This window comes from Chiloscyllium punctatum, chromosome 36 (assembly GCF_047496795.1).
Source record: "Chiloscyllium punctatum isolate Juve2018m chromosome 36, sChiPun1.3, whole genome shotgun sequence".
In the NCBI taxonomy this organism is placed as follows: domain Eukaryota; kingdom Metazoa; phylum Chordata; class Chondrichthyes; order Orectolobiformes; family Hemiscylliidae; genus Chiloscyllium; species Chiloscyllium punctatum.
This window is the reverse complement of record NC_092774.1, coordinates 63,658,958-63,683,682: the sequence shown is the minus strand read 5'-3', so window position 1 is coordinate 63,683,682 and position 24,725 is coordinate 63,658,958. Positions and strand designations below refer to the sequence as shown.

At 45.6% G+C, this 24,725-nt stretch overlaps 2 protein-coding genes and 1 long non-coding RNA gene across 5 annotated transcripts in view; all 3 read left to right on the top strand.

Moving 5' to 3' along the window:
• The window catches only part of LOC140460594 (uncharacterized), a 75,651-nt gene extending 69,994 nt beyond the window's left edge, over window positions 1-5,657 (top strand). Inside the window, exons 1-2 of one of the 3 annotated variants that reach the window (XM_072555208.1) lie at window positions 714-844; window positions 3,806-5,657. In XM_072555208.1, coding sequence (XP_072411309.1) covers window positions 4,214-5,086 — 873 coding nt within the window. In that variant the 5' untranslated portion in view covers window positions 714-844; window positions 3,806-4,213 and the 3' untranslated portion in view covers window positions 5,087-5,657. Of the gene's footprint in view, window positions 1-713; window positions 845-994; window positions 1,008-3,805 lie in introns of those variants that run through there. The other 2 variants (XM_072555209.1, XM_072555207.1) reach the window with 2 other exon arrangements.
• Window positions 5,658-8,643: 2,986 nt separating this feature from the next.
• LOC140460603 (uncharacterized) lies at window positions 8,644-20,656 on the top strand. Its single transcript, XR_011954232.1, has 3 exons — window positions 8,644-8,748; window positions 13,548-14,906; window positions 16,700-20,656. It is a non-coding gene; the product is annotated as an uncharacterized lncRNA (long non-coding RNA).
• A 304-nt stretch (window positions 20,657-20,960) lies between these two features.
• On the top strand, window positions 20,961-24,318 carry LOC140460588 (uncharacterized). The gene is made up of 2 exons (XM_072555197.1): window positions 20,961-21,230; window positions 22,461-24,318. The coding sequence occupies exon 2, from the start codon at window positions 22,665-22,667 to the stop codon at window positions 23,739-23,741; it is 1,077 nt and encodes a 358-aa protein (XP_072411298.1). The 5' UTR covers window positions 20,961-21,230; window positions 22,461-22,664; the 3' UTR covers window positions 23,742-24,318.
• The last annotated feature ends 407 nt before the right edge of the window (window positions 24,319-24,725 follow it).

Sequence of the window (24,725 nt, the reverse complement as noted above, 5' to 3'; positions counted from 1 at the left end):
GCAGTAGTGTGCAGTATCTACAAGACGCACTGCAAAAGTTTACCAAAGCACCTTACAAATTGCCTTTCAAACTAACAACCACTTCCATCTAGAAGGACCAGGAAAACAGATACATGGGAACACAACCTCTTGCAAGTACCCCTCCAAGCCACTCACCATCTTGACTTGGAAATGTATTACTCTTCCTTCAGTGTCACTGGTCCAAATCCTGGAATTCCTTCCCTCAAGACATTGTGGGTCACCGTACAGGATGTGGACTGCAAAGGTTTAAGAAGGCAGCTCACCATCACATTCTCAAGGGGAAGCAAATGCTGGCCAGCCAGCAATGCCCATGTACCAGAAGTAGATTTTAATAAATTATTGAAACAGCGGGTTGGAATCTGCAAAATAAAGAAAATCAACGTTAAGAAGGGTCAGATGGAGAGCATTGATTCGGTGCTTATTTGAGAACAGATAAAGAGCGATTATACTGACACTGAATTGGAACTAGAGTTTAGAGTTAAACACCTGTAGTGTTCCACTCAATGCATAAATCTAAAATCGCTGAAAGATTTGCCCCTGACGTGTACTTCATTAACACATGAACAGGACAATTAAGAAGGCATATGGGATACTGGATTTCATGACATTAATGGCGCCTTCAATTCCCACGATCCCATGCGATCGAGAAACCTCTCTATGGGGCCCTGGCAGTGCGCATGCGTGCGGTGAGTGTGAGCGAAATGGCGCCGGCGGCTGAAGGAACAAGAACAGAAATCGCTGGAAAAGCTGAGCAGATCCGGCAGCGTCTGTCGAGAGAAATCGAGGAGGTGTTTCGGGTCCAGTGATCCTTCTTCAGAATAGGGTGAGACAGTGAGAAAGGGTAGGATTGGAAACCGCGGGAGGAGGGAGACTGGGGAGTTTATAAACTCCTCGGGGGAGGCCTGAGGCCGTGAATAAAACCTCCCCAGGCCCACTTCACTGGCGAAGGAGCTCTCGTGTTGCCCGGGCAACAGGGCGCCATCATTGTAAGGATAAGGCACATGTTGACTTGGGGCAGGGAGCGCGGGCGGCCATCTTGGTGAGGGCACCATAAGCCGTCATTTCCGGGAGAGAAATGACAGTTGGTGTCATTCAACTAGAATTTCCTCATTTCACTCAGAGACCTGTCCCTGAGCTTGGTTTGTGTGTCCTTCAGACAGGAAAAGGGAGTGGGAGGGAGAGAGAGAGAGATCTAGAATGACACGAAGGCGGACTGTGAATTTGAGGTGAATGAATCTGATCATTTGTGGCGCTGGGTCCTTCCAAGATCGCAGTGACCAGGAGAGCATTGATGTGTTGATGTTATTTTCAGTTTGTAGACAGGAGAAAAGAGAACGCCAGGAGTGGAGGAAAGACATGATGAAGATAGATTTGAAATTCAATACAGGAGGAGGGTTAACTTGAGCCAGCACCGTCCCATATCCCTCCGAACCCTTCCTATTCATATACCCATCCAGATGCCTTTTAAATGTTGGAATTACACTCGCCTCCTCCACTTCCTCCGGCAGCTCATTCCATACACTTACCACTCTCTGCATAAAAAAGTTGCCCCTTCGTTCTCCTTTAAATCTTTTCCCTCTCATCCTAAACCTATGTTCTGTAGTTATCGACTCCCCCACCCCAGAGAGAAGACTTTGTCTATTTATTCTATCCGTGCACCTCATCATTTTATAAACCTTTATAAAGTCACCCCTTAGTGTTCGACTCTCCACGGAAAACCGCCAGACTGTTAACTTCTCCCTATAGCTCAAATCCCTCAACCCTGGCATCATCCTTGTAAATCTTTTCTGAACCCTTTCAAGGTTCATACATCCTTCTGATAGGAAGGAGACCAGAATTGCATGCAATATTCCAAAAGTGACCGAACCAATGTCATGTACAGCCGCAAACAGTACCTCCCAACTCCTGTACTCAGTACTCTGACCGATAAAGGAAAGCATACCAAACACCTTCTTTACTATCCTATCTATCTGCAACTCTACTTTCAAGGAGCTATGAACCTGCACTCCAAGGTCACTTTGTTCAGCAACACTCCGTAGGACCTTACCATTAAATAGTTCTGCTAAGATCAGCCCAAGATTTGCCAATTGCATGACCTCGGACCATAGTTTGTGGTGTGGGTTACCAGCACCGGGATTTGTAAACTTTTAATCCCATCAATTGCCCCAACACCATTTCCCCACAACTACTCATTTCCTTCATTTCTGCTCTCAGTGGACCATGTGTTCCCCAACATTTTGGGGATGTTACCTGTGTCCTCCTTTGTGATGATAGAAGTAACATATGTAGTTAATTGGTCTGCCATCACTTTGTTCCACATGAGAACTTTGCCTGTTCTAGTTGTTATCGTTTTCTCTAATCTTTTTTTATCTTCACATACCCATTGTCCCCTTTTGATCAATCCTTTTGTTGAAACCTGAACTGCTCGCAGTCTTCAGATCTGGTACTTTATTTTTAGCCAATTTGTACGCCACTCCTTTGGATCTCGTCCTATCCATCATGTCCCTTGTTACCGTGGCTGTGCCACCTTCTGTGTTTTATTTTTTCAGACAGGAATGGACAACTGTTGCAGTTCCTCCAGGTGCTCTTTCAATGTTTGTTATTTCTTTCAATCGTGTTACCTCATTTATTGTGGCCTGTTTGTGCCTCTGCCATTGTAATTTCCTTGCTTTAGATATAATTCCCCAGTCTCAGAATCACCTCTGTTCCTCTCCATTTTAATGGAAAGTTCTCTCACTTGGTTCTTCACTCTTCTGCAAGAGACCTCTTACAGCTACAATGCCAATTATTCCCTTCTCACGAAGAAATTAATATTTTGGAATTAAATTGCCATTGTTCAGCAGAACCATAGCCACTTCTGGCCTCAGTCCTATCAGAAGGATGTTGTGAAACTTGAAAGGGTTCAGAAAGAATTTACAAGGATGTTGCCAGGGTTGGAGGGTTTGAGTGATAGGGAGAGGCCAAGCAGACTGGGGCTGTTTCCCCCTTGTGCGCTGGAGGCTGAAGTTGATAAAATCATGAGAGGCATGGATAGGGTAAATAGTCAAGGTCTTTTCCTTGAGATGGGATACTCCAGAATGTAAGGGTAATAGGTTAAGGGTGGGGTGGGGAAGGGAAGGTTTAAAAGGGACATAAGGGGCAACTTTTTCATTCAGAGGGCAGTGTGTGTAAGGAACAAGCTGCTAGAGGAAGTGGTGGGGGCTGGTACAATCACAACATTTAAAAGGCATCTGGATGGGTATATGAATAGGAAGGGGTTATAGGAGTATAGGCCAAGTGCTGGCAAATAGGCCTAGATTGATTCTGGATATCTGGTCGGCATGTTCACTTTCTCTCTGGTGTCGGTGTCAATACCTTGATGTCTCGTTTTCTCCCCCTTCCTGGGGACGTTAACCATTTCATGTCTCATTGTTCGTCAAGAAGCTGCATTGCAGGTTCACCCTGAATTGACGGTTTTTGCTTCCCAAAATCAGATCTGCTCACTCTCAGCAGTATTCCAGTGTTGGGAAAGAAACTAACTTTCAGGTGGAGCTATCCAAAATTCAGAGAGATGTCAGTCTTGACATTTTTGCTTTTCTGCCCCTGTAAGATCCTGAATCAGCACCTTCAGGAGAATTAGAGTGGAGTGAGAACAGAAGGGGGAGTGAGAGGGAGAGTGAGAGTGGGATGATGCTTTCAATTTTGTGGAATAACAAAAGAAAAGAATGTTCTGCAGAAAGTAGAGTTGCTTGTTCTGAATTTCTACCCTGGACTGACAGTGATGACTTTTGTAATTTTTTTAAAGAGTATTTGAAGATCTGAAGACAGAAGTTTCAAAATCAACAGATGAAGGCCTTATGCTTGAAACATCGACTCTCCTGCTCTTCGGATGCTGCCTGACCTGCTGTGCTTTTCCAGCACCGCACTTTTCAACACTGAATGTCCAGTGTCTGCAGTCCTCACTTTGATGTCAATGTCTGACAGTCACTCAATCCATTGGGAACACAACAATTTTCGACTGTGATTCTGTGAGAAGGAGCAAAGCTTTTTGGTTCCTGCTTCTATATGTTTTCAGAATCAGTGGGACTGGATGAGAGACCGTATGGTTGCAGTGCACTGAGTGTGGAGCCAGAAATAGTTATATGACCTGGAAAGAGGAATTCAAGGCAAGGAGGGGCTCTACACATGTTTGTGCGCAGCTGAAGTTTTGGCCATGGAGAAACCTGAGGGATCCTGCCCCGTAGAGAAACCATGTAAGTGTGGTGACTGTGGGAAAAGTTTCCATTTCCCGTCTGCCCTGGAGACTCATCGGCGCACTCACACCGGGGAGAGGCCGTTCCCTTGCACAGAGTGCGGTAAGGCCTTCAGCAATTCCTCTGACCTGCTGAAGCACCAACAGGTCCACACAGGGGAGAGACCCTTCAGCTGTCCCAAATGCGGGAAGGGCTTTACCCAGGCCTCCAGTCTGCTGACCCACCAGCAGGTCCACACCGGAGAAAGGCCGTTCCTTTGCACCAAGTGCGGGAAGGCCTTCAGCAATTCCTCAGCCCTGCTGAGGCATCAGCGGGTACACACTGGGGAGAGGCCCTTCAGCTGCCCTGAGTGTGGGAAGGTATTTAGCAATTCCTCCGCCCGGCTGAGGCACCAGCGGGTCCACACGGTGGAGAGGCCCTTCAGCTGCCCCAAGTGCGGGAAAGCCTTCAGCAATTCCTCCGACAGGCTAAAGCACCAGCGGGTCCACACGGGGGAGAAGCCCTTCAGCTGCCCCGAGTGTGGGAAGGGCTTTACCCACGCCTCCACCTTGCTGACCCACCGGCGGGTCCACACCAGGGAGAGGCCCTTCACCTGCCCCGAGTGCGGGAAAGCCTTCAGCAATTCGTCCGACAGACTGAAGCACCAGCGGGTCCACACAGGGGAGAGACCCTTCAGCTGCCCTGAGTGTGGGAAGGGCTTTACACAGGCCTCCACCCTGCTGGCCCACCAGCGGGTCCACACTGGGGAGTGGCCATTCACCTGCTCTCAGTGTGGGAAGGGATTCACCCGCTCTTCCCACCTGCAGAGGCACCAGCAAGTTCACATGCCATGACAGGGGGATTGAAGGAGCAATGGCAGAGTCCCATTATTGACTGGACCCCTGGGTTTGAATCCCATCGTGGCAGATGGCGGAATTGGAATTCGGTCAGAAGTCTGGAGTTCGGAATCTAACAATGAAACCATTTTTGGGGGCGGGGGCATGAGAACCCCCATCTGATTCACTCATGTCCTTTTTAGGAAAGGAAACTGCCGTGTGGGAAAGGGTTCATTCAGTCGTCCCATCCTTTACCCGGGCTGGCCTACATGTGACTCCAGACCCACAGCAGTGTGGTTGACTCCCCCACCTGCAGAAATGAACAGGGAGAAACTTACTTGGATACAGGGTCTGGGTTGAAATTTCTGAGTGAGGCAATACTTCCTACGGGTTAAGGCTGTACCAAGGATCCAATTCCAAAGGGATAACTTGGTGCTGATTAATAGTAAAGAAAGTTGGGGGTGGGGGGACTGTGTACTCTTTGACCTTGAGCTGTTTTTTTTTAAAAAGCTACTTTTTCTACGCCTTTTTGCTGGGGGGATCTGAAGCTGTAATAAAGTTGGGTCTTGATAAAGGTTACCTGAACTTACCGCTGGGCTCAGACTTTCATTGAAAGCTTTGAGCTCCAAGAGGTTTTTGTTTTAAAGCTGCTCATTTCTTTCAGCTTCCTGCACTAAGTTTCCAATGTCATGTATCAGATGGAGCAGTGAATGAGTAGCTAGTATCGTTAGAAATTGTAAATTTGTCATGAGTGCAGGTCCTGCATCATTCCCTCAGCATTGTAAAGTTTCCTGGCAGCACCGGGAGGTGGGGGCTGCCTTCACTCGAAATAATATGGAGGAGCCAGAGATGGACTGGGTTGGATCAAGTTCAAAAATCACACATCAGGTTATCGTGGTTTATTTGGAACCACTAGCTTTCGGAGCGCTGCTCCTTCATCAGGAAGCTGTGGAGCAGGATCATAAGACAGAATTTATAGCAAAAGATCACAGTATAGTGCAACTGATCAGATATATTCAACAAACCTAGATTGTTGTGAAGTCTTTTGTCTTTGAGAATAGGTTGCAAGTTTTAGTTCATTAATGTGTAAATCCCAGAAAGCCTTTGAAGTCAGATTCTCGAGATGACTTAAGGTTTTATATAAATAGGTTTCATCTCAGTTCAGACAACAATGAAATGTGTGAGGTTTGAGTCTGTATCCCAATCTTGAATCAGACTGGTTCTATTTCCAAAGTAGGAATTTACAAATATTACATGTATCAACTGCCTGCAGGTTGTGTGCTTTTGGATCAAAATTGAATGTATCTGCAAATGCAAATTCACCCCATAGACCTGTGTGTGTGCATGAGAGCGTGTGTGTCTGTTTGCGTATGTGCTAATGTCTCCTCTGAAATGGTGAGGTGCTTCCATTGTCCTGTCCTGGGAGCAATGCTCTTGCTGGTGCCTCTCTGTCTGACCTGTCCTTTTGTGTGGCTTTGGTATTGCTGGGTTGTGAAGCTGCCCTCAGGGCTTTGGGATAGCTGTGGTATTCTGTCATTGTTAGTGGGTACTTGAGGTGTACAGGTATTCCCTTGTCTGCAAGTGTTGTCTAGTTTCACTTGTCAGCCTGCTTGGTCCCTGCTAAGGCATTCTGGGTGTTTTGGTACAGTTTGGCCAATTTTGCTTTTGTGGGCCTATTATGGGTTGCCAGGGTGGCAGATCTTTTCCCACATACAATTACCAGGAATACTTGGAATCCTGAGAAGGATTTAAGTGAATCCTCAAGAGATGTTGTATCCCTTGGACTATTCCCAGCAAGTGAATGAACTATCAAGACTCTTGTAAAGATTCGTGGGAACTCTTGCAGGGATTTAAAGAAAACTAGATTTACAATTTAAGGCCATACATCCCATTCTGCTAAGTTACACCAGTTAATGGGTAATTTTTATTTGTTTAAAAATGTGAAATCTTAATGAAGAGTTCTTCCAGTTAATCACTGGGTATTCAAATTTCTCTTCAGAATTAAAGATCATAACAAAACCGGGTGTCATTGTGGGATGTTGAATCTGTAGTATGTGCTTGGTAAAATTTGGATGAACAATATTTCAAAGTGAATTTTATCGTGTTAAGTACTAAGACTTTCTGGAGAGGAAAGATTTGCCCTTGTGTGTTTTGCAACACTTAATCAAGGTCAGTTCAATAGAATACGCAGACAAGTTGATGCTAGAGTTGAGAGCTATGGCAAATTATCAGAAATAATGCAGGCAGTCGCACGGCAATTTAGGGTTAGAAAGTTAGCTTAAAAAATGGTGGAAAGTTTTGTCAGCTTTTCTTAAAAATAGTTAACAAAATAAGTGTTGGTTCTGCAGAAAATGCGTCTGGGGATTTAGTAACAGAGGATAAAGAGATGGCAGATGAATTGAAAAGAATTTGAATCTGACTTCACTTGAGAGGATACAAGTAACACCCTAGAACTAGCTGTAAATCAGGAATTGAAAGGGAGGGAGGAACTGAAGAAAATTACAATCACCAGGGAACTAGTACGGAGTAAACTGTTGGAACTCCGAGCTGATAAGTCCCGGGTATTTGAAGGAATTCATCCTAGACTCTTAAAGAGAAATTAGGGCGTGAAATAAGACCATAAGACATAGGAGTGGAAGTAAGGCCATATCGAGGCCACTCCGCCATTCAATCATGGCTAATAGGCATTTCAACTCCACTTCCCCGCATTTCTCCCCGTAATAGTTAATGTATTGGTTTTAATTTTCCAAACCTCATTAGTTTCAAGGGTGTTTTTTTTTTAGCTTGGACAAATCCTTTCTTCAAAAAGGGAGACCATTTAACTTAACATATGTAATGGGGAAAATGTTCAAAGCTATTATTAAAGATATTATGACAGAGCACTTGTATAAGTTCAAGGTAATCAGGCAGCGTGAATGTGTTTTTGTCAATGGGAAATAATGTTGTAATAATTTTTTGAAGAACGGCCTGTCCGCACTGCGACTGAGCTGATGAACCTCCAGAGCCCCCAGGGAATGGAATCCCTTCCCTCAGTCCCCACATTTCCCCAAATTCTCCGCAGTTCTGGTATCCTTTTGGTTCTGTGTTTCCGATGAACAATTGAAACTGTGATCACACTCAGGAAACGTGTACAGTCACTCCCTCCTGCGAATAGTGCAATGTTTCTTCAGTCTGTGTAACTGGTTAAAGCGCTACCCAAAGTCAGCTCACGGGGAGACTCTCTCAACAAGGGGAGAAGACATATAAAAGTTGAGCAGCGAGACAAAATGCAAAACCAATCAAATGTCGAACCACGGAGAAAAAATATTGTGGCTCTACCCCTTTTTTTCCTATTGGCATTTGGACACTTAAAATCTGTCAGTAACACCAGCATCCCGATAGAGCATACAGCGCATGTTTGACGGTGTCAGCAATGCCGTGCGCATGCTCGCTGGGTGTCAGCAAAATACTGGGCATGCTCATCGCAGTCCGCACAAAAAGGCGCGCGATCTTCTTTTGATTGACCAATAGGGAGTACTGGAGGACCGGAAGGAGTCTAGTCCTCCTGCTAATCACAGACACCCCATTGTCTGAATGCGGAAGTTGGACCATGAGTTTCTGAAGATGCTGCTGCTCCTGTTTCTCTGAAAGAAGATTGAGCTTCACCCCAGACTGCAATCTTCTTCCTCTGTCCAACATCTGTGAGTACGGCACTCTCTTTTCTCACCACCTTTTCCATTTTTTTTTCATTCTGGGGTTCTGTTGTTGACTTGCAGCAACTGAAAGGAAAGGGAGTGAATCGGGGTGGGGACAGACACTTGGAAACGTTGCTCCACGTCTGTGTCGCAATTGGCAAAATAGACAGGCAGGAGGCTGGAAGGACAGAAGAAGCCAGGTAGCATCAGGAGGTGGAGAAGTCGACGTTTCAGGTGTAACCCTTCTTCAGGATTGGGGATGGGTGCAGATAAAGGGTGTCCTGGGGGCAGGGTGGTGAAGTGGGGATAGGTGAAAGGTCTGACCTGGTTGGTGAATGGGAGAAATAAATCTGGTTAGTGACAAGGAGGAGTGGAAATGAGGGGGAGGGGCTGAGAAGGGAGTCGTTGGGGGGCGGGGGGGGGGGTGGGAATGGTGGGAAAGAGATGGGAAGTGAGGTTATTTGAGACTGGAGAACTTAACGTTGAGTCCGCTGGGCTCTACGCTGCCCAGGCGGAAGATGAGGTGTTGTTCCTCCAATTTGCTGTTTGGTTCATTGTGGCAATGGAGAAGGCCTAAGATAGTCTTTTCAGAAAGGGAGTGGGAAGGGGAATTAAAGTGGGTAGTGACTGTGGACCTGCCTGCGACGCTCAGCAAACGGTTCCCAAGTGTATGCTCAGTCTCCCCAATGTCGAGAAGACCACAGTCGGAAACATGAGAAAAAGAGTACAACAATGTGAAGTTGTGAAAAAGAGCAGAAAGGAAGTGTATTATTTAAATGGTGATATACTGAGAGGTGGAGAAAGTGAGATCTGCAGATAATGGTGATTAGAGTCAGTAGGTGTGGTGCTGGAAAAGCACAGCAGGTCAGACAGCATCTGAGGGGCAGGACAGTCGATGTTTCGGGCAAAAGGGAATAGGGAATATGTGGATGTAGAAAGGGAGCTCAGTGTCTTTCTGCACCAGTCACTGCCAGTGTCAGACAGGTGCAGCAAGCAATCAGCAAAGCAAGTGGTATATTAACAAAAGGAATTGTGTTCAGAATTGTGGATGTCTTCCTGCAGTTAGGGGTCATTGAATATATTCAAGGCTGAGTTCATCTGAGTTTTGAGCAACAATAAAGTGGATGTTTATGTGGAAAAGCAAGAAAATGTTTTGAAGACAAGTACAGAACAGTTACAGTGTCATACAGCAAAGAAACAGACCATTCAGTCCAACTAGTCCACGTTGAATATATTCACAAACTAATCTAGTCCGACCTGCCAGTGTTTGGCCCATATCCCTCTGAACCTTTCCTATTCATGTAATTAACCAAATGTCTTTTGAAAGTAACATCACTTCCTCTGGACATTCATTCCACACATGAACTACTGTATTTTTTTTTAAAAAGCTGCCTCAAGTCTTTTCAAAACCTTTCTCCTCTCTCCTTTCAAAATTTGCTGCCTAATCCTGAAACCCCCAACTGAGGGAAATGACACCTGCCATTCACCTCATATATACTTCTCATGATTTTACAAACCTCTATAAGGTCAGTTCTCAATCTCCTGTGCTCCAGTGAAGAAAGTCTCAGCCTATCCACCGAGATGTAGGAAGATTCATATCCAGTTATGGTCTGTTCAATGCTGGTTCAGGTTCCAAAGATCAAATGGCCAACTCCTGCTCCCAATTCTCACGGTCTGTGCCCAAAGTTAAAAATCAAAAACACAGGGTTATGATCCAACAGGTTTATTTGGAAGCACTAGCTTTCAGACTGCTGCTCCTTCATCAGGTGGTTGTGAAGAATAAGATTGTATGACACTGAATCTATAGCAAAAGTTTACAGTGGGATGTAACTGAAATTATATATTGAAAAAGACCTGGGTTATTATTAAGTCTCTCCTCTTTGAGAATAACCATGTTGGTTTCAGTTCTTTCATATGTAAATAGCAAAACCTTTTCTAAAAGTTACATTCCCAATTGGTGTCATATTGTCCCAGATAACCTATTGAAGGTGTGAGTTTCCCAGTGTGAGGCTGTCTGTACCACAATGGTTAGACTGATTCTAACCTTAAAAAATGGATTAACTGAATCTTACTTGGATTAATGCAGTTTGTGTCCAGGACAGCGAGACCATCAGATCTAGGAGCAGCAATTAGGCCATTCAGCCCATTGGGTTTGCTCATACCATTCAATCGTGGCTATTAAGTTTCTTATCTGCGTTCTCCTGCTTCCTCCCCATAACCCTCGATCCACTTGATACTCAAGAACCTATCTATGTCAGTCTTAAATATCTTCAGTGACCTGGCCTCCACAGCCTTCTGTGGCAGTTAATTCCATAGATTCATTACTCTCTGGCTGAAGATGTTTCTCCTTATCTCCAATGTAAAGGGTCTTCCCTTTACTCTAAGACTGTGCCTCGAGCCCTAGTCTCTCCTCCCAATGGAAACATCTTCCCAACATCCACTCTGTCCAGGCCGTTCAGTATTCTGTATGTTTCAATTAGATCTCCCCTGAGTGTGGGCCTGTTAAACAGCATGAACCAGACCCTTCAGGATGAGGACAGCAGGGATTAGGTTCTACAAAGTGAGAAGGGAGAGAGAGTGTGTGGGATGGAGATTTTCAGCTTCTAGAGAATAAGAGAGGAAGCAGAATTCACTATAAATTAGAATTGATCGGATGGACCAATGGGCCAAGGAGTGGCAGATGGAGTTTAATTTAGAGAAATGTGAGGTTTTGCATTTTGGTCAAGCAATGCAGGCAGGACTGGTACATTGAAGGGGAGTGTTGCAGAACAAAGAGACCTTTGAGTCCAGGTTCATACCTCCTTGAAAGTGGAGTCGCAGATAGACAGGATAGTGAAGAATGTGTTTGGTATGCTTTCCGTTATTGGTCAGAGCATTGTGTATCGGCATTGGGAGATCATGTTGTGGCTGTAACTTGGTAAGGCAACTTTTGGAATAGTTCTGGTCTCCCTGCTTTCGGAAATAACTTGTGAAACTTTGAGAGGGGTCGGAAAAGATTTGCGAGGATGTTGCTAGACTTGGAGGGTTTGAACTACAGGGAAAGGCTGAGTAGATCCAGGATATTTTCCCTGGAGCATCGGAGGCTGAGGGGCAGCCTTATAGAGGTTTGTAACGGGCATGGATAGGGTGAATATCCAAGGTCTTTTCCCCAAGGTAGGAGAGTCCAAAACTAGAGGGCATATGTTTGAGGTGAGAGGGGAATGATTTAAAAGGGCCCTGAGGGGCAACTTTTTCACGCAGAGGGTTGTGGATGTATGGAATGAGCTGCCAGAGGAAGTGGTGGGGCTGGTACAATTATATTTAAAATGCATCTGGTTGGGTACATGAATAGGAATGGTTTAGAACCATAAGATCCACATGCTGGCAAATGGGACTAGATTAATTTCGGATATCTCTTTGGCACAGACGAGTTTGACCAAAGGGTCTGTTTCCGTGCTGTATGACTAATTATCTTCGGTGAAAGCAGAAGTGTGGTTGTGAAGACTGGAGGCTGGGAGCAGAAGAAGTTACAATGAAATATTTGATTTATGAGAGAGCAACTGAGTGAGTGTGGACATTTGGGATTTTGGTGGAAAGTGGGAATTCATTGCCCTGTGGGGATCAAGCCCTCCCTATCCAGTCATTTCAGCTGGTGGATGAGACTCGGCAGTTCATGCAGGCAGTCAATCCAGATAATATTTTATAAATTCCTGCTTTGGAAATAGAAACAGTCTGAGTCAAGAGTGAGATACAGGCAAACTCTGACCTCATACCTTTAATGCATTGTCTGAGCTGAGATGCCACCTTTTGTGGTAAAGCCTTATGTTATCTTGAGAGGGGGCCTTACAGGAAGTTCTGGGATTTACATATTAATGATACCTGCAATCCATTCTAAAAGATGAAAGACTTAACAATCCAGATTTGTTCAATATATCATTTCAGTGGCAGGCCACAAATGTCTTTCCATAAATTCTGTGCCTTATGGTCTTATTCTCCACAACCACCTGATGAAGGAGCAGTGCTCCGAACGATTGTTCTTCCAAATAAACCTGTTGGACTATAACCCGCGTTTGTGTGATTTTTAACTGTGCCCAGGTTAGGGTGGATTGATCATGCTAAATGATGCATAGTGCCCAGGGATGTGCAGGTGAGGGTGGATTGGCCATGTTATAGTACCCATCGTGCCCAAGTAGGTGCAGGTTTGTGTGGGTTAGCCGTGCTAACTTACACATAGTGTCCAGGGATGTGCAAGGTAGGGTGGATTGGCCAAGGGATATGGGCCAAGTGCTGGCAAATAGGACTAAATTGATTTACAATATCTGGTCAGCGTAGACGAATTGGACCAAAAGGTCTGTTACTGTGCGGTATATCCTAATGACTCTGGCTTTCTACTAACGTTTGCCACGTCTCTTCTGTTCAGTTTCTCTCTAGTGTCTGTGTTAATACCTTGATGTGTCTGGTTATTCCTCAAGACGCATTCCCGATTCATCCTGAATTGACACATTTTAATTTTGCTTCCCAAAATCAGACCTGCTCACTCTCAGCAGTATCCCAATGTTGTGAAAGATGTTAACTTTCAGGTGGAGTTATCCAATATATAAGTCTTGACGTTTTTGCTGTTCTGATCTTGAATCAGCACTGCAGGAGAATTACTTAGAGCGGAGTGAGAACGGGGAGGGGAGAGAGAGAGAAAGAAAGAGAGAAGGATGTTGCTTTCAATTTTGTGGAATAACAAAAGAAAAGAATGCTCCACAGAAAGTAGAATAGCTTGTTCTGAATTTCTACCCTGCACTGACAGTGTTGACTTTTGTAATCTCTTTTTCCAGAGTATTTGAAGATCCGAAGACAGAAGTTTCAAAATGAACAGATGAAAGCCTTATGCCCGAAATGTTGACTCTCCTGCTCCTTGGATGCTGCCTGACCTGCTGTGCTTTTCCAGCGCCGCACTTTTCAACACTGACTCTCCCGCGTCTGCGGTCCTCACTTTCACGTCAATATCTGACAGTCACTCAATCGATTGGGACAGCCACGATTTTTTATTACAATTCTGTGAGAAGGAGCAAAGCTTTTTGGTTCCTATTTCAGTACATTTTCATTATCAGTGGGACTGGATGAGAGACCCGACTGTGCACTGAGTGTGGAGCCTGAAACTGTTATACGGCCTGGAAAGAGGAATTCACAGCAGGGAGGGGCAGGACACGCATTTGCTTGTGGTTGAAGCTTTGGACATGGAGAAACCGTGGAAGTGTGGTAACTGTGGGAAAGGCTTCCGTACTCCGTCTGACCTGGAGATTCATTGGCGCATCCACACCGGGGAGAGGCTCAGACTCTCATTGAAAGCTTTGAGCTCCAGATGGTTTTTTGTTTTAAAGCTGCTCATTTCTTCCAGCCCCTGACCTAAGTTTCTAATATCGTGTATCAGATGGAGCAGTGAATGAGTAGCTAGTATCGTTAGAAATTGTAAATTTTTAAGGAGTACAGGTACTGCATCGTTTCATCAACATTGTAAAGGTTACTGGCAGCACTGGGAGGTGTGGGCTGTCTTCACTCAACTCTTATCTTTAAAATTGAGAATAGCTAAAATGATGTATTCAGAAACATCATTGAAGTCTAAACGCATTTCAATTTTTTTAAAAGAGCTGCTGAAATCTTTCTGAAAATTGCACTGGAATATGTGTAGTTAGGCCACAGCTCAGGACAGGCTGTACCGCCGCTCCCTCACCACCAGACGCCTGGAGGAAGAATGCCTCATCTTCTGCCTTGGAACACTTCAACCCCAGGGCATCAATGTGGACTTCAACAGTTTCCTCATTTCCCCTTCCCCCACCTCACCCCAGCTCAGTAACTGTCCCCATGACTGGTCCGGACTTGTCCTATCTGCCTATCTCCTTTTCCACCTATCCACTCCACCCTCTCCTCCTTGACCTATCACCTTCATCCCCTCCCCCACTCACCCACTGTACTCTATGCTACTTTCTCCCCACCCTCACCCTCCTCTACCTTATCTCTCCACGCTTCAGGCTCACTGCCTTTATTCCTGATGAAGGGCTTTTTCCCGAAACGTCGATTTCAAAGCTACTTGGATGCTGCCTGAACTGCTATGCTCTTCCAGCACCACTAATCCAGAAGATGGTTTTCCATGGATCTATGGTTTTCCAGTAGCCCACACTCAGCATTGTTTTAAGGTAATTGGAGGAAGGTTTCAGGGGAGATGTCAGAGTAGGTTCTCTACTCAGATAGTGGTGGCTGTGTGAAATACACTGTCAACAGTGGTTGTAGAGTCAGATACATTAGGGACATGTAATGGACTCTTGGATAGGTACACGAAAGTTAGTACAATAAATGGTATGTAGGTCAGTCTGATCTTAGAGTAGGATAAAGGGCCGGTACTGCATCGAGTGCCAAAGGGCCTGTACTGTGCTATATACCTAAGTAGAATCAAAAGTTTTGTTTTATCAGCAGTACAGTCAGATCCGAGCAAACAAGGACATGCAGGTCATACCGTGCTTAGACAGAGTGAGGCATACAGAGTTACAGCTGCACAGGAGGTGCGCAGAAGCAACATTAGATTTCACATTGGAGAGCTCCATTCAGCAGTCTAATAATAGCAGGGAAGAAGCTATTCTTGAACCTGTTGGTACATGTGTTCAAGCTTCTGTATCTTCTGCCTGGCAGAAGATGGTGCAGGAGATCATTCCTGGGGTGGGAGGGGTCCTTGAGGTTGGTAGCCTTTCCACGACAACGAGAAGTGTAGATGGATTTCATGGGTGGGAGGTTGTCTTCCGTGATGAACTGTGCTGTGCACACAACCTTCTGTAGTTTCTTCCGGTCCTGGGCAGAGCGGTTGCCGTAGCAGGGCGTAATGCACCCAGATTCAATGCTTTCTGTGGTGCATCTCTAAATGTTGGTGAGTGTCATTATGGACATGCCGAATTTGTTGAGCATCTTGAGGAAGAAAAGGTGTTGTTGTGCCTTCTTGACCGTTGCATGGGTAGGTTTAGATATTTCGCCACTCCTTTCTCATTCTTACTAACTCCTTTACTTGATGCAGTCACAGTCAGTTTCATAACTTGTGCTAATCTCTTTTGAAAGTCTTCTTCAGAAGGATAAAATATTATGAGGGGCAAAGGTAGTGTACATACATAATATGAAATCTTTAAACTTGAATTCATTTTAAAGAGCAGAACAACGTATTTATGGTAAAAATGGGTAAACTTAACAGGTTTTATGAAGGCTGAGAGTGGGAAGTATGTGGAGGTGCATGTTAAAACAGGACCGAGTCTGCATGGCTTTGACAACAGGAGGTCATGTCTGACAAATCTATTAGGATTCTTTGAGCAGGTAATGAGTAAGTTAGACAAAGGGAGAGCTCGGGGACGTGAGCGATTTGGATTTCCAGAAGGCCTTTGACAAGGTGCCGTGCAGGAGGCTGCTAAGAAAGATAAGAGTCCCTGGTGTAGGAGCAAGGTACTGGCACGGATAGAGGATTGGCTGACTGGCAGAAGGCAGAGAGTTGGCATAAAGGGGTCTTTGGAGTTCCAAAGGGGTCCATGCTGAGAATGCTTGGACATGCCAGGAGAATGGTCAGAGAAGGGGCAGATGGAATACAATGTGGTAAAGTCTGAGGTTATGCACTTTGGTGGGAAGACCAGAAACAGAGACTGTTTTCAAAATGGAAAAGGCTTCGGAAATGTGAAACAGAAAGGGATTGGGGAATCCCAGCTCAGGATTCTCAGGGGGGAGGATTGGACCATTCATTTGGGGTGGTGTGGAAAGGATCGTACCATTGAGACTTGGGAGGTTGTACCCTTAACCGTTGTGGGGGAGTAAAGGATTATACCATACAGAGGGGGACGATTGCATCATTCGAAGGTGGAGGGTGTGGAGGAGGTAAAGGAAAGGGGAGGATTGTACCATTCACATCAGGGGGTGTGGATTGTACCATTCACAGGAAGAATTATTTCTTTTTATTTTTCAGAATTTCCAGGATACCGGACATATGCCAATTTTACCCACCAGAAATCGACAAACTGGGTGCACTAAAAAAGTCCAGCAGGAAGATTCAGTAAAAAGTTCTAGTTTCGGTCATAGCAATTATAGACTTATAGAGTCACACTGCACAGAAACAGACACTTCAGTTCAACTCATCCATGCCGACCAGATGTTCCAATCTGGCCCAGTCCCAAGTTACAGCATTTGCTCCATATTCCTCTAAATCCGAACTATTCATCTAGACACCTTTTAAATGTTGTAATTGTACCCCCCTCCACCACTACCTCTGGCTGCTCATTCCATACACGCTCTACCTTCTGCGAGAAAACATTGCCCCCTTAGTTCCTTTTTAAATCTTTCCCCTTCTCATCTTAAACTTATACCTTCTAGTTTTGGATTCCTCCATCTTGGGGGGAAAAGACCTTGGCTATTCGCCCTATCCATGATTTAATAAACCTCTCAGGTCACTCCTCAGCCACCTCCACTCCAGGGAGAACAGCCTCAGCCTCGTCAACTTCTCCCTATCGCTCAAATCCTCCAACCCTGGCAACATCCTTGTAAATGTTTTCTTAACCCTTTAAAGTTTCACAACATCCTTCCAAGTGGAAGGATGCTGGAATTGTACACTTATTCCAAAAGTGGCCTAAACATACTCTTGTACAGCCACAACATGACCTCTCAAATCCTATACTCCATACTCTGACCAATAAAGGAAAGTATACCAAACACCTCCTTCACTATCCTATCTACCTGCCACTCCACTTTCAAGGAATTGTGAAACTGCACTCCACGGTTTCTTTGTTCAACAACACTCCATAGAACCTTACCATTAAGTGTGGATGTGCTGCTCTGATTTGTTTTTCCAAAATGAAGCACCTCGCATTCATCTAAATTAAACTCCATCTGCCACTATTCAGCCCATTGGTACATCTGATCAAGATCCCATTGTAATCTGTCGTAACCTTCCTCGTTGTTCACTACACCTCCAATTTTGGTGTCATCAGCAAACCTAACTATACATCCTATGTTCACATCCAAGTCATTTGCATAAAAAATACAGAAAGTCGTGGACCTAGCACCGATTCTTGTGGCACTCCACTGGTCATAAGCCTCCAGTCTGAAAAACAACCCTCCACCACCACCTTCTACCTTTGAGCCAGTTCTGTATCCAAATGGCAAGTTCTCTCTGTATTCCATAAAATCTAACCTTGCTCACCAGTCTCCCATGAGGGACCTTGTCGAACATCTTACTGAAGTCCACACAGATCATGTCCATTGCTCTGCCCTCATCCATCTTCTTTGTTACTTCTTCAAATCACTCAATCAAGTTTGTGAGACATGATTTCTCACACACAAAGCTATGGTGACTCTCCCTAATCAGTCCTTGCCTTTCCAAATATGTGTAAATCCTGTGTCTCAGGTTTCACTCCAACAACCTGCCCACCACCGATATCAGGTTCCCTGGCTTTTCATTATCACTTTCTTAAATAGTGGTACCACGTTGACCAACCTCCAGTTTTCCGGCACCTCTCTTGTGACTATCAATGATACAAATATCTCAGCAAGGGGCCCAATAATCACTTCCCGTAGCCTCCCACACAGTTCTCTGGTACACCTGATCAGGTCCTGGAGATTTATCCACCTTCGTGTTTCAAGACATCCAGCACCACCTCCTCTGTAATATGGACATTTTTAAAGATGTTATAATCTATTTCCCTACATTCTATATTTTTCATGTCCTTCTCCAGAGTAAACATTGATGCAAAATACTCGTTTAGTATCTCCCCCATCTCCTGTAATTCCACACATTGGTTGCCTTGCTCATCTTTGAGCCCTATTCTCTCCCTAGTGACTCGTTTGTCCTTAATGTATTTGTAAAAACCCTTAGGATTCTCTTTAACCCTATTTGCCAAAGTTATCTCATGTCCAGTTATTTCCCCTCCTGATTTTCCTTTTAAGTATACTCCTACTACATTTATACTCTAAGGATTCACTCAATCTATCCTGTCTATACTTGACACATGCTTCCTTCTTTTTCTTTACCAAACACTCAATTTCTCCAGTCATCCAACATTCCCTACACCTACCAGACATTCCTTTCACCCTAACAGGAATATACTGCCTCTGGACTCTCGTTATCTCATTTCTGAAGGCTTCCCATTTTCCAGCCGTCTCTTTACCTGCAAATATCTGCCCCCAAACAGCTTTTGAAAGTTCTTGCCTATTACTGTCAAAATGAGACATTCTCCAATTTGGAATTTCAACTTTTAGATCTGGTCTATCCTTTTCCATCACTATTTTAAAATTCATAGAATTATGGTCGCTGGCCCCAAAGTGCACCCCCACTGACACCTCAGTCAGCTGTCCTGCCTTATTTCCCAAGAGTAGGTCAAGTTTTGCACCTTCTCCATAGGTATATCCACATACTAAATCAGAAATCTTTCTTGAACACGCTCAACAAATTCCTCTCCATCTAAGCCCTTAAACCTATGGCAGTACTGGTCTATGGTTGGAAAGTTAAATCTCCTACCATAATCATATAAGGGGAACTGAGTTTAAAACTGGTCCCAATCCTCCAGGTGCAGTTTCAGCAATGCTATGTTTGGTTGCAGCAACACTTCCCTTTATGTTCTATTCCTTTAGCGATAAAAGCGAATGCTGCATTCACTTTCTTTATTATCTACTGTACCTGCATGCTAGTTTTCTGTGACTCACTAATGAGGATATCCAGATCTCTCTGCACCAGATCATCCCAAACCCTCTATTAGATAATAGGTTGCTTTGCTGTTTATTTTGACCAAAATGCATGACCTCACACTTATCCACATTAAACTCCGTCTGCCACATTTTGTCCCACTCTCCTAACCTATCTAGATCCATTTGAAAGGTTCATATATCCTCATTGCAATTTACTATCACGCCTATTTATGTGTCATCCACAAATTTGGCAAATGAGCCTTTTATATGTGTATCCAAGTCACTAATGTAGATTGTAAATAGCTGGGGTCCAAGGACCCAACCCTGTGGCACCTGACTTGCCACGTCTTGCCATCCAGAAAAAAGAGCCATCAATTTGGACTGTCTGTCTTCTGCCCATCAGCCAGTCACCTATCCAAGCTGATAAATCAGCCCATATTGCATATGATCTAACCTTGTGAATTAACGCTTTGAGTGGCACTTTAGCAAATGCCTTCTGAAACGCCAGATATATTACATCTACAGGATCACCATTATCCACTTGTTACATTGATGAAGAACTTAGTCAAATCTGATTTGCCCATCATAAAACCATGCTGACTTCTCAAACGTCCTGATATTGCTTCCTTGATAATTGACTCTAACACCTTCCCAACAACAGATGTTAAACTAACTGGTCTGCAATTTCCCACATATTACCTGCCTCCCTTTCTGAATACAGGCATTACATTAGCATTTTTCCAATCCACTGGAACCATAGGATCCTAAGATATAGGAGCAGAAACTAAGCCATTCAATCATGGCTAAAACGTTTCTCAACTCCATTCTCCTGCTTTCTCCCCATAACCTTTGATCACCTTGTCAATCAAGAACCTATCTATCTCTGTATTAAATAAACTCAATGAATCTTTCTCATGTCCAGGGAATTTTAGAACATTGTAACTAAGGAATCCACAATCTCCACTGCCACTTCCTTGAGTACCCTCGGATGTAGGCCATCAGGACTAGGGGAGTTGTTTGCCCTCAATCCTAATAGTGTACCTATCGACGTTGATGTGACTTTGACTTGCTCGTTCCAATCCGAATGGTACTGCTGTCCTCCAACGTGAAAACTGAGGAAAAGTATTGATTTAGCAGCTCTGTCATTTCAGTGTTCCCCTTATTAACTCACCTGTTTCACCTTCCAAGGAACCAACATTTACTTTAGCGACTCTGTTCCCTTTGGCACAACAACAGAAGCTTTTGATATTTTATACTCGGCTTCTTTTGTAATTTACCTTCCCTATTTCTAATCATTTTTTAAAACCCCTTTGTTTGTGTCTGGAAGTTTCCCGATGTTGCAGCCTTCCAAAGGTCTGGAGTAACATTCCTGAACAGGCTGAACATTAAAAAGAAAACCACATTCACATTTAAATGAAACCCACCTTTCAGGGGCTGGGGGCGGGGAAAACCAACCCCCATTGTCCCCTATTGGTTGGAGGGCTCCCCAATCACGCCCCCTCAGTTGGTGACGACATTGTTTGGACCACGCCCCCTGTGTGTTGGCGCATGTGCAGTGTAGGTTCCGCGGCCGGACAATGACAGTGTTACTGAGTGTGGGAGAGGAATGGCGCCGGCGGCTGAAGGAACAAGAACAGGAGCCGCTGGAAAAGCTGAGCAGGTCCGGCAGCTCGTGTCGGGAGAAATGTGAGGACGGGTTTCGGGTCCCGGTGATCCTCCTTCAGGACAGGACCAGGTTTCAGAAACATCCCGGGGAGGTCGCCAGGCCCGAGCGCCAAGACCTGGCTCCTGCCCCCGGGGAGAGGAGACAGTGAGACAGGGTAGGATTGGGAACCGCGGGAGGAGGGAGACTGGGGAGTTTATAAACTCCTAGGGGGAGGACTGAGGCCTCCAATAGAAGCCCCACAGGCCCCAGTGTTTACTTCACCGGCGAAGGAGCTCTCGGGTTGCCCGGGCAACCGGCCGCCATCTTTGTGAGGGTCAGGCGCATGTTGTCCTGGGACGGGGTTGTTGGATTGTTGTATAATATTGATCTCTCTGTATTTTTAATCTTGAAGATTTTTAAAATGTACACTGGCTTCAATTTATGAATTCTAAGTACAGAAGCAAACTATAAACATCTCCTTACATGGATCCCAACATATGCATAGGAGCCAAGACTGTCTCAAGATTTACTGAGGTGCTGAATCAATAGCTCTTTCTATTTTGATTAATGAAAGTGGTGCCCAGCAGACTCCTGCTCACAGCCTGTTCTGTCAGCCTTTATGGGAGAGATACGACAGCAAAACATCTCTGACTCTATAATTGCTGAGATTACCTTTACAACCTTTCTTAAACCAGGCTGCAATGTTTGCAGTTCTCTAGTCTTCTGGCACCTCCTCCAAGTCCATGGAAGACTGATAAATTACGGCTTCCACAATTTCTGTTGTCCCTTCCTTCAAGATTGTTGGATGCATTTCATCAGTGCCTTGTCAAACTTTAAGTACCAAATGCTTATCGAAGACTTTTTCATGTTAATTCTTTACTCTTGGGAGGTCATGTTGCGGCTGTCCAGAACATTGGTTAGGCCATTGTTGGAATATTGCGTGCAATTCTGGTCTCCTTCCAAGGAAAAGATGTTGTGCAACTTGAAAGGGTTCAGAAACGATTTACAAGGATGTCGCCAGGGTTGGAGGATTTGAGCTATAGGGAGAGGCTGAACAGACTGGAGCTGTTTTCCCTGGAGCGTTGGAGCATGAGGAGTAACCTTATAGAGGTTGTAAATTTATGAGGGGCATGTATAGCATAAATAGACAAAGTCTTTTCCCTGCGTTCGGGTCTGTTTCCACGCTGTACATCTCTATGACTCTGTTGGTTGCATCTGTAAGATCCTGAATCAGCACCTTGAGGAGAATTAGAGTGGAGTGAGAACAGAGGGGGGAGAGAGAGTGGGATGGTGCTTTCAATTTTGTGGAATAACAAAATAAAAGTATATTCCGCAGAAAGTAGAATTGCTTGTTCAGAGTTGTTACCCTGCACTGAGTGTGATGACTTTTGTAATCTCTTTTTAGAGTATTTGAAGATTTGAAGACGGAAATTTCAAAATCGACAGATGAAGGCCTTATGCCCGAAGCATTGACTCTTCTGCTCCTCGGATGCTGCCTGACCTACAGTGCTTTTCCAGCGTCACACTTTTGAAGTCATGACTCTCCAGCAACTGCAGTCCTCACTTTCACATCAATGTCTGACAGTGACACTGGGACATCGGGACTGCAATGATTTTTGACTGTGATTCTGTGAGAAGGAGCAAAGCGTTTGCTTCCTGCTCGAGTACATTTTCAGAATCAGTGGGACTGGATGAGAGACCCTACGTTGCAGCGCAGCGAGTGTGGAGCCTGAAACAGTTATACGGACTGGAAAGAGGAATTCACGGCAGGGTGGGGCTGTACCCACGTTTGTGTGCGGCTGAAGCTTCGGCCATGGAGAAACCTGAGGAATCCCGTCCTGTGAAGAAACCGTGGAAGTGTGGTGACTGTGGGAAAGGCTTCTGTGCCCCGTCTGCTCTGGAGACTCATCGGCGCAGTCACACCGGTGAGAGGCCCTTCAGCTGCCCCGAGTGCAGGAAGGGCTTTACCCAGGCATCCGCCATGCTGACCCTCCGGCGGATCCACACGGGGGAGAGGCCTTTCTGCTGCCCCGAGTGTGGGAAGGTCTTCAGCAATTCCTTCGCCCTGCTGAGGCACCAGCGAATCCACAAGGGGGAGAGGCCACTCTCCTGCCCCGAGTGCGGGAAGGCCTTCAGTGATTCCTCTCACCTGCTGACCCATCGGCGAGTCCACACAGGGGAGAGGCCTTTCAGCTGCTCCGAATGCAGGAAGGCCTTTACCCAGGCCTCTGCCCTGCTGATCCACCAGCGGCTCCACACAGGGGAGCGGCCCTTCAGCTTCCCAGAGTGCGGTAAAGGCTTCAGCGATTCCTCCACCCTGCAGACCCACCAGCGGGTCCACACGGGGGAGAGGCCCTTCAGCTGCTGTGAATGCGGGAAGTGCTTTAACCAGGCCTCTGCCCGGCTGAGACACCAGCGGTCCCACACCGGGGAGAGGCCCTTCAGGTGCCCCGAGTGTGGGAAGGGCTTTGCCCGGGCCTTCAACCTCCAGACTCACCAGCGGATACACACGGGGGAGAGGCCCTTTAGTTGTCCCGAGTGCAGGAAGTGCTTTACCCAGGCCATCACACTTCAGAAACACCAGCAGGTCCACATAGGGGAGAGGCCCTTCAGTTGCCCCGGGTGCAGTAAGGTGTTCACCTGCTCCTCCCACCTGTGGAGGCACCAGCAAGTTCACGTACCATAGCAGAGGCATTGAAGGAGTGCCATTATTGACTGGAGTATTAACCCAGTTCTGGGGCCTCCCGGGTTTGAATCCTGCCGTGGCAGATGGTGAAATTGGAATTCAGTCAGTAATCTGGAGTTCCAAGTCTAACGATGAAGCCATTTTTCGGGGGGAGTTGGGGTGGGGGTCGGGGGGGGGGTGGAGTTAGGGTGAGAAAACCCCCATCTGATTGACACACGTCATTTTTCGGGAAGGAAACTGCCATTGTGGGAAAGGATTCACTCAGTCATCCCAGCTGCATCCTTTACCCTGTCTGGCCTATGGTTGACTCCACACTGCACCCGCACCCACTTCACCCCCCACTGGGCCCGTCCCATTCCCCAGCAAATGAACAGGGAGAAACCTACTTGGATACAGAGTATACATTGAAATTGCTGAATGAGGCAATACTTCCTACACGTTAAGAAAGGGAGTGTGTGCGCTTTGACCTTAAGCTGTTTTTAAATAAAAAGCTCTTTCTACGCCTTTTTGCTGCGGGGGTTGGGGAATCTGAAGCTGTAACAAAGTTGGGTCACAATAAAGGGGTACCTGAACTTCCCGCCAGGCTCAGACTCTCATTGAAGGCTTTGAGCTTCAAATGGTTTTTGTTTTAAACCTGTTGATTTCTTTCAGCCTCCTGCACGAAGTTTCCAATGTCGTGTATCAGATGGAACAGTGAATGAGTAGCTCGTATCGTTGGAAATTGCAGATATTTCAGGAGTGCAGGTCCTGTGTTGTTTTATGGGCATTGTAAAGTTTCCTGGCAGCACCAGGAGGTGGGGGCTGTGTTCATTCGAAATGATGGGCAGTTGCTGGTGTTGGACTGAGGTGGAGAAAGTTAAAATCGACACCACTCCAGGTTAGAGTCCCAACAGATTTATTTGGAAGCGCTAGCTTTCGGAGCGCTGCTCCTTCATCGGGTAGGTGTTGGGCAGGATCATAAGACATAGAATTTATCGCAAAACA

Bases quoted from the DNA above. Each gene is read 5' to 3' on its own strand.
- LOC140460588 (XM_072555197.1), top strand. From the start codon at position 22,665: ATGATTTTTGACTGTGATTCTGTGAGAAGGAGCAAAGCGTTTGCTTCC.